Source organism: Hermetia illucens, chromosome 3 (assembly GCF_905115235.1).
Source record: "Hermetia illucens chromosome 3, iHerIll2.2.curated.20191125, whole genome shotgun sequence".
In the NCBI taxonomy this organism is placed as follows: domain Eukaryota; kingdom Metazoa; phylum Arthropoda; class Insecta; order Diptera; family Stratiomyidae; genus Hermetia; species Hermetia illucens.
The window spans coordinates 138,974,023-138,990,021 of NC_051851.1; the positions used below are offsets into that span (position 1 = coordinate 138,974,023).

Sequence of the window (15,999 nt, forward strand, 5' to 3'; positions counted from 1 at the left end):
AAAGACATTTTATTATCATGCAGTACTGGCTGGGTAGATTGTTGGTCCGTTCCGATCGTTGCACTGTCTATTCAGTACATTTATCATCCGATGCCTCCTTTGGGACCAGATCCACAAGCAGATATAACGACACCTGAAAAAGAAGAAATATTGCTGAGTCCCATGAGAATTCCTAAGTTGCGGAAGTCACCCGTCGTCAATTGGGCAAATGTAATGACTATAGACTTTTATTGATTGCTTAAATTTTAATTAATCTTTCTCTCGTATAGACTGATATGCAAAAGTTTGATCCAACTCATTTAGCAGCCGATCATGTCACTGTCGAACTTGAGATAGGTTCTTCGATTCTCATGGCTTATGGATCCATTCTACGCCAGTTTATTCATTTGAAGGTTCATTCCTATATAAATTATTATATTGAAAGGAAAACTTATCTCATATTTTGATTTAGGAAAACATCTTTGGAGAGGATCAAATGTTCACAGATATGGAGCAATCTAATGCGAAGGCTCCCTCCAGCACTCTGTTCAATGTTAAAGACCATTTGTTCGGAAAAGACGCTGGAAATAAATCAAGTTCTGAAGTTAGTTTCGCCGATGAGAAGCAGAAGCGTTTTGATCCAAGAGCATATAGACCGCTTGAAGTTGTGGTTTCCGTAACATTGCATGATATACAAGCGCATTTAATGAAGGTAAGATTATAACGTTATAAATTGCGACTTTTTTATTATCATTTCTTGAACAACAGTTATTTATAATGATCTGTATGCCTGTAATTTTCTTTTCGCGGAATATATTGGTGTTGATCAATTGATTATGGAAATATTTATAGATTTTTGCGATTGATATTTGCATAACTACCAAAAAAACTTTTTAAAGACGTATTTGCGAGATCTGAATGCAGTAATTTGAGTTGTTTTGATTTACAAGAAAAAGATATACATCTTCTTTAGTCTTGGTAGTGGGGAAGACTTGTGCAAATCGTCTTTTGCTCGATTATAGGCTTATTCCTAGAGAGTCGAGAGGCTCCATCACCAAACCATATGTGTTTCGGTCCGCCTTTTGGTAATTTCTCATTGACTTTGATGCTCAAACCAATGTTAGCTTGTAAGTTTTCGCCAGCGTGATTATGTAACCCTATCATCAAAGATACTTACCTTGCAATTTTTCTACGATTGGTGCAATCCTACATAAATTGCATTCAAAAAAAATTCATTTCGGACGTAATTAGGGTCTGTTACGCTACTGATGCAACGGAACATCCTCGTCTCCACGGCCGTGAGGCGGTGTCCACGGTTTTTGGTAGTCGGTAAGCATTCGGCAGAGCTTGAATTTGAAATGTTCGTTAATGTGTCGATCACACAAACCTGAGTTGTCGAACGTCACTTCATTCAAGTTGCCCTGATGCGTGCAGTAATTTCAGCATTGACTGAAATTCATCCTTTAATTTTGACAATCATTCCATTTTCGGAGAAGTTCGAGATCGGATTTATTGTGAGACGCTAAGAAAACATCATCTACATGGAGCGACAGTATCCATGACAACATTAAAGAGGAGTGGCGAGAGGATGCTTCAATGATGAACACAGACAAAGACACGGAGCAATTTTGATATACCTGCCACACTTCGAACTGACATGAAGGTCCTGGGGGTTTACCGTGAGAATCTATCGTGTTCAGTAAGGAAGTGTACAATAAAATTCAGGTTCTGTTTTAAATCTTACATTTTATTACAGTATTATATAAAAGCTGTTTCGCCATTACATCAATATTGTGTTTCATCTCGCTCGCTAGATATAATGGCTTCACTCCTTTTCTTCATACTTTGCACTAAATTTTCTACATATTCATTACTAAAATGTCTCCATATTCGTTTCAACGTTGCTTTCACATGTCGAGTTCTTTTTATCTTTTTCCCTTTCCCTTTCCATTAATTCCCAAACATTTTGAATCGGATTGACATCTGGGCTTTGAGCAGGCCAATCTAATGTGATGATGCCGTTTTCCTCTTTCCAGCGGGTAACCAACCAATTGCGATATTTGGGATCGTTATCCTCCAAAATCCATTTGTTCAAATCCGTTCCATATAATGATCCGGCAGACTTCAACAATACTTTCTGGCACAAATTCACCATAAACTGTGCGCCGAGAATTCTGGTAGAAGCGTGAAGTGTACCGAATGTTTGAATGGACTTTTGCTGAATGTTAAAAAGTCCGTTGCAAAACCGTTTCTCCTTTTTTGACCAAGCTCGCTTCCAGCAATTACTAATTGTAAAAGTCGATTCGTCCCTAAATATTACATTGCTCCAATCACGGTCGATATTTTTCTTGGCTCAACTTACAAGTTTTTTGAAGTGCTTCGCTGACAGAGCAGGTTTTTTATCGTACTCTTGTGAAAAATATCCGATTCTCGAAGTCTTTGACTTATTGCATTTAATGGTATTTTAGTGTTCTTTTTCCGTAATTTTTCCTTTGCTTAACCTAAAGATAATATTGGAAACTTCATGAATAACGCGATGATGCTCCTGCTCTGTGCTTAATCCTCTATTTGATCCTCTTCCAAGTAAATCGTCGACAATGCCATTCGTTTCAAACCTTTTGACCCATTTCGCTACGCTAGGCTCATTGTTGGGCTAGCTACTCCTGAATTTAACAATTAAAATACAGTTGCGATCTTGCTTCCACACTAGAGGATTTAAATGTTCATTACCTCCTCTCTATCTTTATAAAATAAAGAAATTATGGTGTACACGTTTCTAATGAACACACTGTATAATCCCACGGCGCTTTTCGGACACAGATTGATTTGGAGACTACAATCAGAGCCCCGCTATGACCTGCACAACAATACCAGTTTATACTAAGTGCAGACTCAGCACTCATACTGGTGGATGTAAAACCTACCTAAAGCCTCTATCGCAACTAAGGAGTATGATCCCGAGCCGGTTGATCTCGCGAGGAGCTCTGCCAACGATATTGGTACAACCACACCCACCATGAACTCCCACACCCACCATGAACTCCCACAAGGGGGCCAATCCCCCAGGAATTTTTTTGGAACATATGCAGTTAGAGGGCCATCCCGTTTTCCATGGTACCAGATAACTTCCGGTGAGCCTTCGTAACATGAACCACTTTAAAGGAATCCCTTACAGACTCGGGTCTGATCGTTCATGGGGAGAGCACTCCCCAACGGGTTGACTCGAATCAGTCCGGTACAGAGAAATGTAACGATGCACCAATCACACCCTCTGCATAGAATGCAACACATAAGACGTGACAAGACAAAACTTACACGAAACAGAAGGAACTGTTGGTTATTGTCATTCGCCCATCATACTGCAGATGAAGCAGCGTCGAAGAACTTTCTCCGCCGCTGGAAGCCAGCATGCGCCTATGCATTAGTGCATCGAAGCGTATTGCTGCTAGCAAGGCACTGGCTACAATCGAACTTATCGTTCACTACGTGAACGTCTATGTCGTCTCGATTACGGAGGTCACAGTACGCTGGGCAGACACGAAGTATATGAAACCAGTCCTGTGAGTCTGCCCCAGACAGAACACAACTCTGAATGCAGGCAAGATTCCACGAGAAAAGAAGCTCATTGAGGGTAGCCCCTTGATCGCAAGCGGTCTTAACCCCGCCACCTGATCCGGCAATGCTTGTGGATGTGGTGAATTAACAAAGTTTTCCGTCGGATCTGCGCGAAGCATTCTGCCATTCATTCTGCCCCTCTTCGATCAGTCAGTCATTACAGGGCGTTATGCCAAATAGTTTTCAGAAATCTCTTCTCGGCATCGAGTCGACTTGTGTATGTGCGTCTGTGTTCGAGAAGTGAATTATGCGGCGGGCTGAGATAATAGTGAGTTTCATCAGTTGGTCACCATATCACTACAGGAGCTTATAGCCATTTTTACTTTGTTCACATTCTATGCCGCAGCTCTTGGCATTACACTTTTTTGCAGACTGTAGATATCGATGCGTCTGTTCCGGAGGACTCTTGGAAGATCCTCTGTCCTACCAGTGAGGGGCCAATCTTTAGCGTGCAGACATGAATTTGGGTGATCTCGAATTATATACAGTTTAGGTGTAAGGTAACGGTCCCCTCAGGATGTTCACCGTTCGTGCCACCAAGATTTTTTAGGATAAGAAGGAAAATATTTGTTTCCAAATATTTGTAGTTATGTATCAATTCATTCATTAGCTCTTTCTAGTTTTCAACTTTCGCATTTACGAAAAGGTTCGGTATCACACTTTACAAGGACTCCCAATGTGGTTCCTAATCTAAGATATTGCCGACATTGACATCTTCCGTTAGTTCCTTGATTTTATGTCCTTTAAATATTCACCCCTCTATATTAGGTTCACCTTTTCTTAGAAGTTTGTTCATTTTCGATGAATGTGCGATGGTAATGGAGATATTTTTCTTGCCATTGTGAAGTAGGATTATAAGTCGCTTACACAATATGCATATCCTTCTACCTTTGCCTAACAAATTCTATAATTTAAGTTTTTTAGCATATAAACTTATTTTGTTGATCATCAAAATCATTTAGAGTCCATCGTTCTGGTGGCATTGATACTAAAGGGACGGTCGTATTTCGTAGCATCACAGCTGAAGGGAAATTTGGATGAGTTGTTATGGCTTCCTCTATGCCAAATTACAGATGACATATGACAAGATTTCCCATTTAACCATCTAATGAGATTTTCAAGGAATTATTTTAAATCTTTATGTACCTCCTTTTTCAACGCATCTTGTATCTACTTCCTTGCTCTTGTCAGATTCTTTTTCGAATTTGGTAATCTAAGTTGTTGCCATTCATGTGCCAGCTGCCATGCTTTTCTTGTAAGTTGTTCGATTATTTCTGTATATTTTGGAGGATACAGACATACAGGGCAGCCGGTCTTCACACGTTAGGGAAGAAATGAGACTCAATGAGAAAATCCCCGGGTAAAACTCTCTGCCAGCAAATGCTAAGTTGTCTGCTTTGTCCGCAGCATCCTCTTTATATCTACCACAGTATGGTTTACATAGGATTAGAATATAGTGAGTGGATAATGTTGATAGGCTAGTTCTAATTGCATATTGGGAGCAAGCAGGTAAAGTTTTTCAAAAATCAGCAAGAATTGTTCTTTTAAAAAATTCTTTGTTATCTATTATGGGACAATAAATATGAACTGGAACACCAGCAGACTGACATTACACTGAAATACGGTGCAACTGCAAAACTTTCATCAGACACGTAGGAACTTAACAATAAGCATCTAAAAAGTAATTTTTCTGGGACGAATAATGAATTTTGAGCAATTATTCGTCAAAACGAATAGAGTAAGGAATACTTCACAAGAAAGCCATGTAAAAATAAATGAACAGTAGCCGTCATCTCTAAACCGTAACAGAATTGTTCCATCACTGCAAGATAAATTGCGCTTTGTCTATAAATTATTTGATGATATCTGCTGCGACTGAGTAGAAATTGGAAAAGATGTTTGAAAGAATTGATGAGAGAAAGCTCCAGTTACATAGAGTCTTCAAAACAAAGTCCTTAAACTCAGAAATCTCAAATCATTTATTGCACTGTGAGTTTGAAAAGCTTGCAGGACCGAATCGCATGAGACGCCATTGGACACCGATAGTATGACCCTAATCGATCTTCCAATTAGCGGCAGGCTTATATAGTGAAATGAAACACTGTCCTGCTATAGGTTTATCACTTGCACAGCATTAAATGGACACACGAAAACTCATCCGAATAGAGGAAGAAGGCTAAACTGTATAAGAAACTGGCCTTCACGTGCATGATTGAATACTATTTGACATTTATTTATAACATGACTCCGAGGCAGCAATGGGTAACTCCCTCTCACCGCTGCTGTGCGAGGTATTTATGGAAAACTTGGAGGATGAACTCGAGGGAGCTGGGGCACTCCCGAGATTCTGGATCAGATACGTGGATGATGTATTAGCAATTATGCAAAGGGAAGAAGCAGGAACAATCCTCGAGAAACTCAACCGGGCACACAGGAACATCGACTTCACCATGGAGATCGAAAAGGAAGGGGAGATACCGTTCATAGGTTTAAAAATAATCCGGGAAAGGGGATTTTGAATTCGATATCTATAGGAGACCGACCCAGACACAACGAACCATCACATACACCTCTAAACCATGATTTCCGCCATAAGATGGCGGCATACAGCTTTATGATTCACAGGATGGTCACAACACGCTCAATGAGGAGAAACTAGATTCCTACGAGAGTCTCCATATCTGGAAAATTCCCCCCGAAAAAAGGCTAAACACGGGCATTGGCAACAATTTTTCCATCTTGGGGGAACTTTTAGGAACAATAGAAGCCTAATTGATAAACTGTAATCACAAGAACAGCTACGAAAACCCAAATTGTGGAAACAATTTTCAGAAGGTAAAACACTGAAAAAGGGGACAGTTGGTCCCCGAAATACGTATTTGTTTAAATTAGAATCTTGTAGCCAATAAAACAGAAAAATATCTTCCAAGGCAATCTTTCATTTATGTATTTTCTACGACGGTGTCCGCATTTCAATTTTACTCATTGTGTATGTATGAATTAAGTATATGCGATTGCGAATGTTAATTTTTTAGTCGAAATCTCTATAGCTCAAACAATTTTTCCTGGCAAGTGAGGATTCGACTTAGAGAGGTTTTACTGTATTACCGATCTACCGGAAGTGTCCCAAAAATTGATGCTAGGTAAAACTCGAAAACTAGTTGGCAAAACCGGAACCATACTTTTCAACGTTTTGATCGGATTGGCCTGGCAACTCGCTCGATCTTAATCCCATCGAACATTTTTGGAACTATTGCAGGAGGTAGTGTCTCTGGAACCTATACCAAGCAATATCCATGTAAGCTTAAATTTTCATATTTTTTGAAATATTTAAACACGTGAGTGATATCCTACCTTTTATTTGCTAGTTGCAGTATGTTTTGACAAAACTCGAGCGAAATATTTTATATTAGTTTAGACGTGAAAAGTTTAGGTTAACGTTGCTTTCTAGCCAGAAAAAAGATACAGTAGTTGTGTTTTTTGCTGGGGGTTTCTTTTGTTTTCTTGTGAGAAAAATGATTGCTACACGACAAATTAGTCTATGATGGATTAGCTGACGGGAACGAAGGGTCCTGATGAAATGGGAATTTTCAAATCTTCCTTTTAGGATGTTCTCACTAGAGTCTTAGATAAAACAAAGTACCAAGCTGGTAGGCCACCGGACTTCAAGCCATTTATGGAAACCCCATAACCAATTCAATAACAGGAGACTTATTAGATGAGAATGCAATCCTAATGCATGCAATGCATCTTCAATTCTCCTGGTCATTACAAACATTTGGAATTCGGAAAAGTAATTCTATGTAGAAAAACTATGATAGAACTTACTCGTTCTAACGTTCTAGCGTCGGAAGAGATATATCACTTTCGATGGTACTTGTATTAATTGAGTGTAAATTTATAATTCTAGAATTGTGGAGAGAATAAGCCAGCCTGTCCTGTGATATTAATTGAACGTCTTGGATTCGAAATGAAGAAGAGTTTCGGAGAGACTGAATTACAAGTTCTAGTCAGTCCATCATATCTTATAACCGCTGATAATATTGGTCGTCAGAGCAGAGATAAGCATTTGAAGCAAGGACATTTATTGCTTTCCGCTGTGCAGGTACATTTTTTCAAAACATTTTTAATCTTAATTGAATTTTATAATCGAAAAATTAGGTCCGTGGTCATGCTATGTTTAGCAACGAGGGTCGCCGTTTAGATGAAGAGACCTTGGAATATGCTTGGCTCTTAGAAATCCAGCTTGGAAAGATTTCAGGAAAACTAACAATGCCGCAGGTTTGTTTCGGCTGCTTTTCATACTTTCAGAAGAAATATTCACATTTGGTTTTTCAGTTATGTGATGTGCTCATTGGTTTGGAAACTTTCGTATTTTTGACCGCTGATCCCGAAAATTGCATGAAAAATCCAAAAACTATTCAAGCGTGTCATCATGGAGTTCCAATTAATCAATGTCCCCAAACTAAGGATGAGATTAAATATAGATGCCCGTCACCAGAAGACATCAAATACAAAATGACTCGTGTATCCATTGATGCAATTGATTTATATTTGGTAGAGAGTGGGACTGCACTACATTCCTGGGTATTCCACCAGAACTTTTGCAGGTTGTGGATGATATAATATTTTTTTATTTTCTCCAAGATTTCACCAGTGAGATTGGCAACATGCAATTTACATGGCCAGAAAGTTAAATCGGGTGTGTCTGGCCTATTACCAACCATTCTATTTCGGCTTTTTGTATCAAACTCGGGCGGATCTATTGGAAGTTCCCTCAGTAATACTAATACAACAGGTAGGAAAAGTTTTCAAGGAACAATTTAGATAAATAAAATATTGTATAATATCTAGGGAGTAGCCACTCAAATCGACAGAAAGCTGATCGGAAAGAGGATAATACAAAAAAGACTGAACATCAGCCCAAAGCAAAGAAAACATCCAATATTCTTTTGAAAACTGAAACCAAAGAACAACAGGATGAACAAACTCAAACACGTGATCCAAAGGAAAATTATTCGGAAGCAAAACGAGAGCGGGAAGATATGGCTGGAGTACAACGTGAGAAGCAGAGAGACTCTGATTTATGTGAAGATTGGTTGGAAGTAGCATGTATATCACTTGGACCGATTCTATTGGAAGGTGCTTCAGCTTTACCTATGCCCGATCATAAGCTGCATTTAGTGCAACATAAGTAAGTGGACAAACTGACTACTAATGCTTTTGTCTTACTGGTTAATTTCTATTAGTTTTTTGCGAGACCACGATCAGAAATCGAAGCGTTTATGGTTCCTTTGGGCTGCAAATGGCACGGACTTATCAAGATGTGGTTGCATTGGTGGATGTGCATTTTTCGGCAATAATCGTAATGGTTCGAAATTCTTTAAACCTAGCTCGCAGGATATACATGATAATTATAACATTGCTCGATATCAGTAAGTTTTATCTTCTTGGTTGCTTTGTTGACGCGATAATATATATTTGTTTAAATTCATAGAATACTTCCTGGTCCCAGAGAGTTTGGATTCGGAGAAAGCATATTACATGATGGACAGTTGGTATTCCATACTCCTCCGTATAGTTTGAGGCCGATATTCCTGTATGATTCCAATGAATTATATGATCAGGTAAACTGGGTTAAGTTAAATTTGAATTGAGTGAAACGTTTAGCTTGTCTTGTTATCTAGTTTAAAATAAAACGCATCATTGAAAATAGTATAAATATGAAGGAAGAATTATTGCAAACAAAGGAAAAGGGTGCCGGTGATAAAATGGAGAATTTGCATCGAAGCAAGGAGAGTTTGGGATCTCCAAACACACTTGAAAGAAGGAGTAAACGGTATTCCCATACAGTACCAAGGTTGTGGCTCTTGAATATTTCCTAATTTCGGGTTTATCATTTATAGTAAATCTTTCAGGCAAAATTCAATCGAAGTCCCGTACTCAAGGCTGCTTGATAGTCCATCGAAAAGGACCGCGAAACCGGAATCTATGGAATGGAATATTGTCAACAGTCCTCTGACAATGGGACGCAGGGGATCAGAAGTCAGGCCAACTAAAAGTTTAAAGATTTGGTCACCGAAAACGAGCATTTCGGATTCTAGACTGACTGGAGTTGAAGCTGTTAATGACGACATTTCGGTTTGTTATGATTAGTTATTGTCTCTTAGAAAATATTTCCAATGCATGGGTTATATGTAGGTTCCTGAAGAAATGTCACATTCAGCACCACAATCGCATCCCCTAGAGTTCGAAGTTTCCCCAGTGCAATGTAAAGTGCTAGATTCAGAAGATGACGTGATCCGGGAAGTACAGCGGACAATATCGCTGACATCTGAGAATCCATCTGAATTGTTTTTTTCGGCTGAAGAAGATACGGCAAATATGATGTCTCAACATATTAATTATGCAAAGGGTGGTGTCAGAGGCATTGATCAGAAGAAAAGATTTTCTTCTGACCTGAGGTGGGAGTTGTATAAAGATGTGTGTTGTATGAAGATGTTTATTATCTTTCATTCTAGTATTGGCCACCACAATGACATAGGAATAGTATTGTCAACTCATCGGAGCGACTTGGAAATTCACGTGCCCGAATCGCGGCATTTAACGAAAAGACCACAAAGTACAACGGAACTGGTAAGTGATTAGATTTTCACCATAAATACCCCGATCCTATATATATATAGTACATATGTACACCTCGTAAATGACATTAAGCATCACATTCAAAATTCATATGACATTTTCTTATAATAATTTCATAGAGTGAAGGTGCTCAAAGAATTCATGGTCTTGCTACACCGCTGAGAAAGATAAATATATCTTCAAGACCAGAGTTCCGACATTATAAATCGTTGCATGATGTGAGTAGTTTGGGATATCATTGGTAAAATAATATCGTAGTGTGTTATAGTTGAGTAGAAAATGTTTGCGTATGTAGAACTTCTGATTAATAAGGAATGTGATATGAAAATATTCGTTTTAGTGGAAACTGTCAGTTTTTATAGGATCACATTTTCTATGCGTGTGTTTTTGTGTCTTTTGCGACTAAAGGAGTTAGATTACTTTACAAATAACATTTGTTTAAAGGATGGAATAAAAATTCTAATTGCTATTAATTGTTGGTAAAATTTGTAAGAAAAATTAGGGGAAAATGCGATTTGTTTCACAAAACAGCCTGATTTGATTAGAGCTTTTCAAATTAGGACTTCTCGGCGTCAGCTTCCTTGGAAGGCCCAACTCCGATTAGCTTTGAAACATACCTTTCTAGCAGACTACGGGGAATCAAGATATTGGTGTAGCTAATTAAGTGGCTCCCAGACAACGGTAGCAAGTGTCCTCACAATGCTCGCTTTCTTCAATTTGAGCGGGAATTCCAGTGATTCTGGGCTTAAGCGAAGCGAAATTGTGGAACGTTGGTGACTACCCCTTTGCGTTTTGTGGCACTGCCCAAGTGGTAGCAGATACGAATCTGGTGTCGCGTTGTTATTGACGGCTGGTTAGACAGGATTTTGACTGCAAGATTACAATCCAGGTTAAGGAGCATCACAGTTGTACAGTGCCATGCATCAACGGAGATGCATGGCATGGCGGAGTAGAAAACATGCTTTTCAACTATATACGAAGTTGAAAAGCATGTTTTCTACTAGCACTTACGTGCAATTCAAGAGAGGCTTCCTAAAGGTGATATCGTGATCGTGATGAGTAATTTGAATGCCAATGTGGACTCTGACAACACCTTGCTCGGACATGTGATAGGGGAGCACGGTCTTGGCGATGGTAACGATAATCGTGGTAGGTTTGTGAATTTCTTGTCATTTGTGGCAAATTGTTCGAGCACAAAGCTTGAAATAAGGTCAGTCGATTTTCAACCTTTCAACCTTGGTTAAACCGTCTGAGAATATCGATTAGCATTCGGCCACCATCAAAAATGCTCTTCTCTCGGGTGCTGCACATAAAATCAGGTTGACAAGAATTGTGGAAGCGGATCAATGAACGGAAGGGATTAAAGGTTCTATTGACCGCTGTGAGTGATGGCGGGCGTGATTCCAATAAAGAGCGAAATCCCGGGAAATTCAACGTAATTTGCGCCGTGACAAAAGGGAATTTATTATTGCGCCGGTTATGGGAAGATGCTGCAGAGCGTATTAGTTTTATAATTGTACATTGCAACACGAAAAAACTTGCATATGGTCGTAAACTTTTCGATGGTCATGTGAAGAACGTTAACGGTCTACTCCTCATGCATGAAACGATTAGCTGAAGAGTTGGAGGAAACGCTTCACCACGGTTTCTTACCGAATCCGAGTTCTTTCCCAGAGAACGGAATATGATCGTTACAATACGCCGAGTTTAGATCTTCGCTTCATCTGCTCGTCATCGATTTCAAGAAGGCCTTCGAGGGAGTGAACGTAGAGTGTATCTGGCGCGCTTTACACAGGAGAGGCATTTCGGAGAAATTAATAGCTATTATCAGAACAGTATATGATGGCACTGAAAGTTACGTGGTTCACCGAGGTAAAATCTCAGAGGATTTTGAAGTCCAAAGCGGAGTTCGCAGGGTTGCATCTTGGCACCGATATTATTTTTTTCGTTATCGGTAACGTTTGGCTTGCTGTCCTTCCCGTTGGACGAAGTGGGGAGGGGAAGGGGGGTTCAATGGTCAGTGATATCTTTCTCCAAACACCTCCAATTCGCCGATGACATCTTTTTGCTCTCTCACCGATCTCAGCCAAATGGCTCTGGATTTGGAAAGAGAAACAAGTAGAGTTGGCAGAAGATAAACACTAATAAAATCAAGATCCTCAGTCTGACTGATCACCCCACTCTCTCTATCTGCATTAATGGGCGAAGTATCGAAGACGGAAGGGTGGGCTCTGCCGACTGATGATACCGAATTGGATGTCGTCCGACGCATCAACAGCGCTAGATCCACTTTCGCCGCTTTGTTTAAATTCTAGAAATGCAGTTATCTTAAGATCAAGAACAAGTTCAGACTATTCTGTGCTAATGTCCATTCTACATCGTTATGTGGGAGTAGGACATGAAAAATGGCCGCCACTGTCACTTGAAAGCTCTAACCCTTTGTGAACACCTGCCTACGATGTATCATCGGAATATGCTGGCCTGATACTGTTTGAAGAGAACAATTTTGTTGGTGCACATGCTGGCCATACGTACGCAAGGTGATGGCGAGCCGAGCATTAGAAAAGGGAAATAGAGAGCTTTCAAACGAAAAAAATCATTCAAAGTGGCCGCCGTTATCTCTACACAGAGGCACGGTACGAAGCGGCATTTCTCGAGATGTACGGCCTTCAAACTTTCCAAATCGATATAAGTTCTATCGCAGGTAGTCTCCTCTAACTTAGCCCAGAGGATTCAAATCTGGGCTGCCTGAGGCCCATTCATCCGCGGAAGTCAGGAACTTGCGCGGCTAACCACTGCTGAATTATCTTGGCTTTGTAAGTGGGGCCGAGTCATGCTGGACGCACCACGGCTTTCCAGCAAATAGAGATTCACTCAATGGCTCGACTCTAACATCTTTTCGTACACGCTCGCATTGGTTTTAACGCAGCAGAAATGAATATCAGTTACTCCGTGATATGAGACGCCACACCATACCATGGCAGAAGTCGGATGGTGACGACGTTGGACTCGCGGAGCATTTTCTTTGGCTTCATAACAATTGTGAGCATTTTCATCCTTTTGTCGGTGGAATTTTTGCTTCGATGGTAAACATTTTTTCATCAGAAAATAGAATAGAAGAGCAGCACACCGAGTTCGCCGTATTTCCTTCAGTTTTGGCGTTAACATATGACTAATGCACTGCTGGTACGCACCGAGACCGAGATCTTCTCGTAAAATACGACTCACGCCGAGCTGAAATGCCTCCACCGACAGTCGTTTCTCTTTGTAGAGAGGATTGCGACGAATACGCACACGCGCAGCATGCACAACATTCGGGCGACGTACGAAGCGCGGGCGCCCCTCCCGCGGCCTGTCAACCACATCAGCAGTTTCGCGGTATCGAGCTAATGTCATAAAAACGAATCGTTCGTTTACCGGCAGCTTTTTTGACAAATTATGAATCTTATTCGGCGTATTCCCACATTGGTGCAACTCAATAATCGCGATTCTCTTTTCGTAGTTACCGAACTTCATCGTGTTGTCATTCACGCACTACTGACCTACCGAATCGGAAAGTCTGACGGAAGTGGGGTATGGTTAAGTACTCTCCGTGTGCAGTGTTACCAGTTTCGGGGGCCTAACATTTCACTGCCAGTGCGGAACCCACGACAACGAGGGGATTATCAGGGAGCTACGCTACGTCTCATTGTCTGTATGCTTTCTTGGGTATATAAATTGACTGACTGTATCGTTGGTTACACAATTGTTTTTGGTATTGGGGTTGCTACCGTACTTAGCATTATTTAAGCGGTGGTAGAACTTCAAATTTATTTGGGAGTATAGTTGCAGTTCCCTTTTATAAAGTTTATAAGGGATTATATAAATATGCTTTTGGTCTTTAAACTTCCGAGAGTAAATTTATTGCCCAAGTTATTATTCTGTGGTGTATATTTTGGCATAATCTTTTCTATGTAGTGTATGGAGTATCTACTTAGTTTTTTTTAGTTATTTTTTTATTGGAAAAGACTGGTTTGTAAGTTCACTTCAACCTTTTATTTTTAGTTGTAAGTTGTTTGACAGAGGAGGAAATATAAAGATAAAATAAAGCTCCCATGATCTAGACTAGAACACCGCTATTCAGATTTATCACGGTCGAGTTGCGGACTTCCGCTTGCGCTGCAACTACTCAACCTACCGCATCTCATCTATTGACGATTATGTCTTCATTTTCCCATAATTATCCATTTGAAGAATATGAACAAAAAACATTCCCGTCTGAAATTTGTCAGTGGAATGACGCCAGTAAAATTTATGAGATCTTTTAGGTCTTATCTGGAAACATTTAATGCCCACAACTGGATTTCATGATAATTATTGCTTTTAAAATACTGATAGCTTTTAAAATACTGATATAGCAAAATCTAATATCGTCCTTGATTTGAGTTACACTACTCTTTGAAATAATATTCTTAACTTATTTTAAATTTTTAGTGATCGATTTAGGAAATATTAATGTTTATGTCACCTCTGTATGTTGGTTTGAAGCTGTAGTAATTCTAACACTGTAACTACAACAGATATTTCGGCTCAATTGCACTCCGCATGTATTCATTAACAAACATTTATAATTTCGATCTGGAGTCGTGAAGTAAAACATATTGGAGTACACATTAAAAGCTATGAACAGTATTGTGCAATATTCGGATTAGTTTGGTCCATCTATATGGAAATTGAACCACTGCTCGAACAATACCCATCTATGTACAAGTAATCCGTGTTAAGTGTATATCCAATGTATTTTACATACTAGCAATGAATTTGAGTTTAGAATTTATATAAAAAATATTGGTAACCAAACTATAAATCAATATCCGTTTCAGGGTAATTCCGCTGGCTCTTCTTCGGATAGTCCATCCTTATCATCTGCATCGTTTATCTCGGCAATGTCTTCACAGGAAGACATGACTTTGATCAATTTGCATATGCAAGTTAATCGTCCTATCATTGATTCACCTCTTTTGATGGCTAGTTATCTAAGCCATTTAGCACAGGTAACAATTTTGGCGTATCCTTTTTCATGGTTTACTAATAAAATTCATTCAATAAATAATAAATAATCAGATCCGATGCAGCAATTGGAATCACTGTTCGTTCCCATTTGGTGCTGATGCTTTCTCAATACCGCTATTTCAAGAAAATGACGAAGGCGGGCTAACCTATATTGGTACGTAGTTACTTTCCAGTTGTGGTTCTCATGTTTGACTTGTATAATCGCTAATTTCAGGAAATAAAATGGTGCCACACTTCGATACATATTCAAACTGGAAAGAAATACGTATTGTGCCGAAACCGGAAAATTCGTCATCGACAACATCGAGTAGCTTCGTTGGTGCACCGAAATCTCACCCATGGGATCCAACGGTTCTTTTGAAGAAAAGTGATAATGGCAAATCCACAAACGGCTTCGAAGATGGCGAATTTATGAGTCTTCAAACGGAAGCTGCGACATGCACTTCATTTGTTGTAAAGTTGAAGGGACAGGTTAATGTGTTTCTCACACCTCTAATGCTTGAAGGAGCCCAAAGGTAAGATTTCTTTTGCTTTTATTATTTTGTAAATAATCGAAATAGGGGAGTGGTGGGGAAATAATCAGGGTATCAGATTTTCCCCGGATCTTACTTTTCACGATTTTCATTAGACTATCGCATTTCATTAATGAATGAAAACAAGTTAACATTTGACGAAAGGAAATTTACTCTATAAAAATATAATACATAA

At 39.5% G+C, this 15,999-nt stretch overlaps 1 protein-coding gene across 5 annotated transcripts in view; it reads left to right on the forward strand.

The window, feature by feature from the left end:
* The window catches only part of LOC119653272 (transmembrane protein KIAA1109), an 89,085-nt gene that overhangs the window by 23,929 nt on the left and 49,157 nt on the right, over window positions 1-15,999 (forward strand). For 4 of the 5 annotated variants that reach the window (XM_038057894.1, XM_038057896.1, XM_038057895.1 and 1 more), the window contains exons 12-29: window positions 24-210; window positions 270-392; window positions 452-691; window positions 7,505-7,699; window positions 7,756-7,875; window positions 7,933-8,181; window positions 8,242-8,392; window positions 8,449-8,788; window positions 8,844-9,029; window positions 9,092-9,221; window positions 9,282-9,454; window positions 9,513-9,735; window positions 9,796-10,058; window positions 10,116-10,230; window positions 10,359-10,457; window positions 15,102-15,272; window positions 15,343-15,445; window positions 15,506-15,806. In XM_038057894.1, the coding sequence (XP_037913822.1) occupies window positions 24-210; window positions 270-392; window positions 452-691; window positions 7,505-7,699; window positions 7,756-7,875; window positions 7,933-8,181; window positions 8,242-8,392; window positions 8,449-8,788; window positions 8,844-9,029; window positions 9,092-9,221; window positions 9,282-9,454; window positions 9,513-9,735; window positions 9,796-10,058; window positions 10,116-10,230; window positions 10,359-10,457; window positions 15,102-15,272; window positions 15,343-15,445; window positions 15,506-15,806 (3,369 nt within the window). The remainder of the gene's footprint in view (window positions 1-23; window positions 211-269; window positions 393-451; window positions 692-7,504; window positions 7,700-7,755; window positions 7,876-7,932; window positions 8,182-8,241; window positions 8,393-8,448; window positions 8,789-8,843; window positions 9,030-9,091; window positions 9,222-9,281; window positions 9,455-9,512; window positions 9,736-9,795; window positions 10,059-10,115; window positions 10,231-10,358; window positions 10,458-15,101; window positions 15,273-15,342; window positions 15,446-15,505; window positions 15,807-15,999) is intronic. The other variant, XM_038057898.1, reaches the window with a different exon arrangement.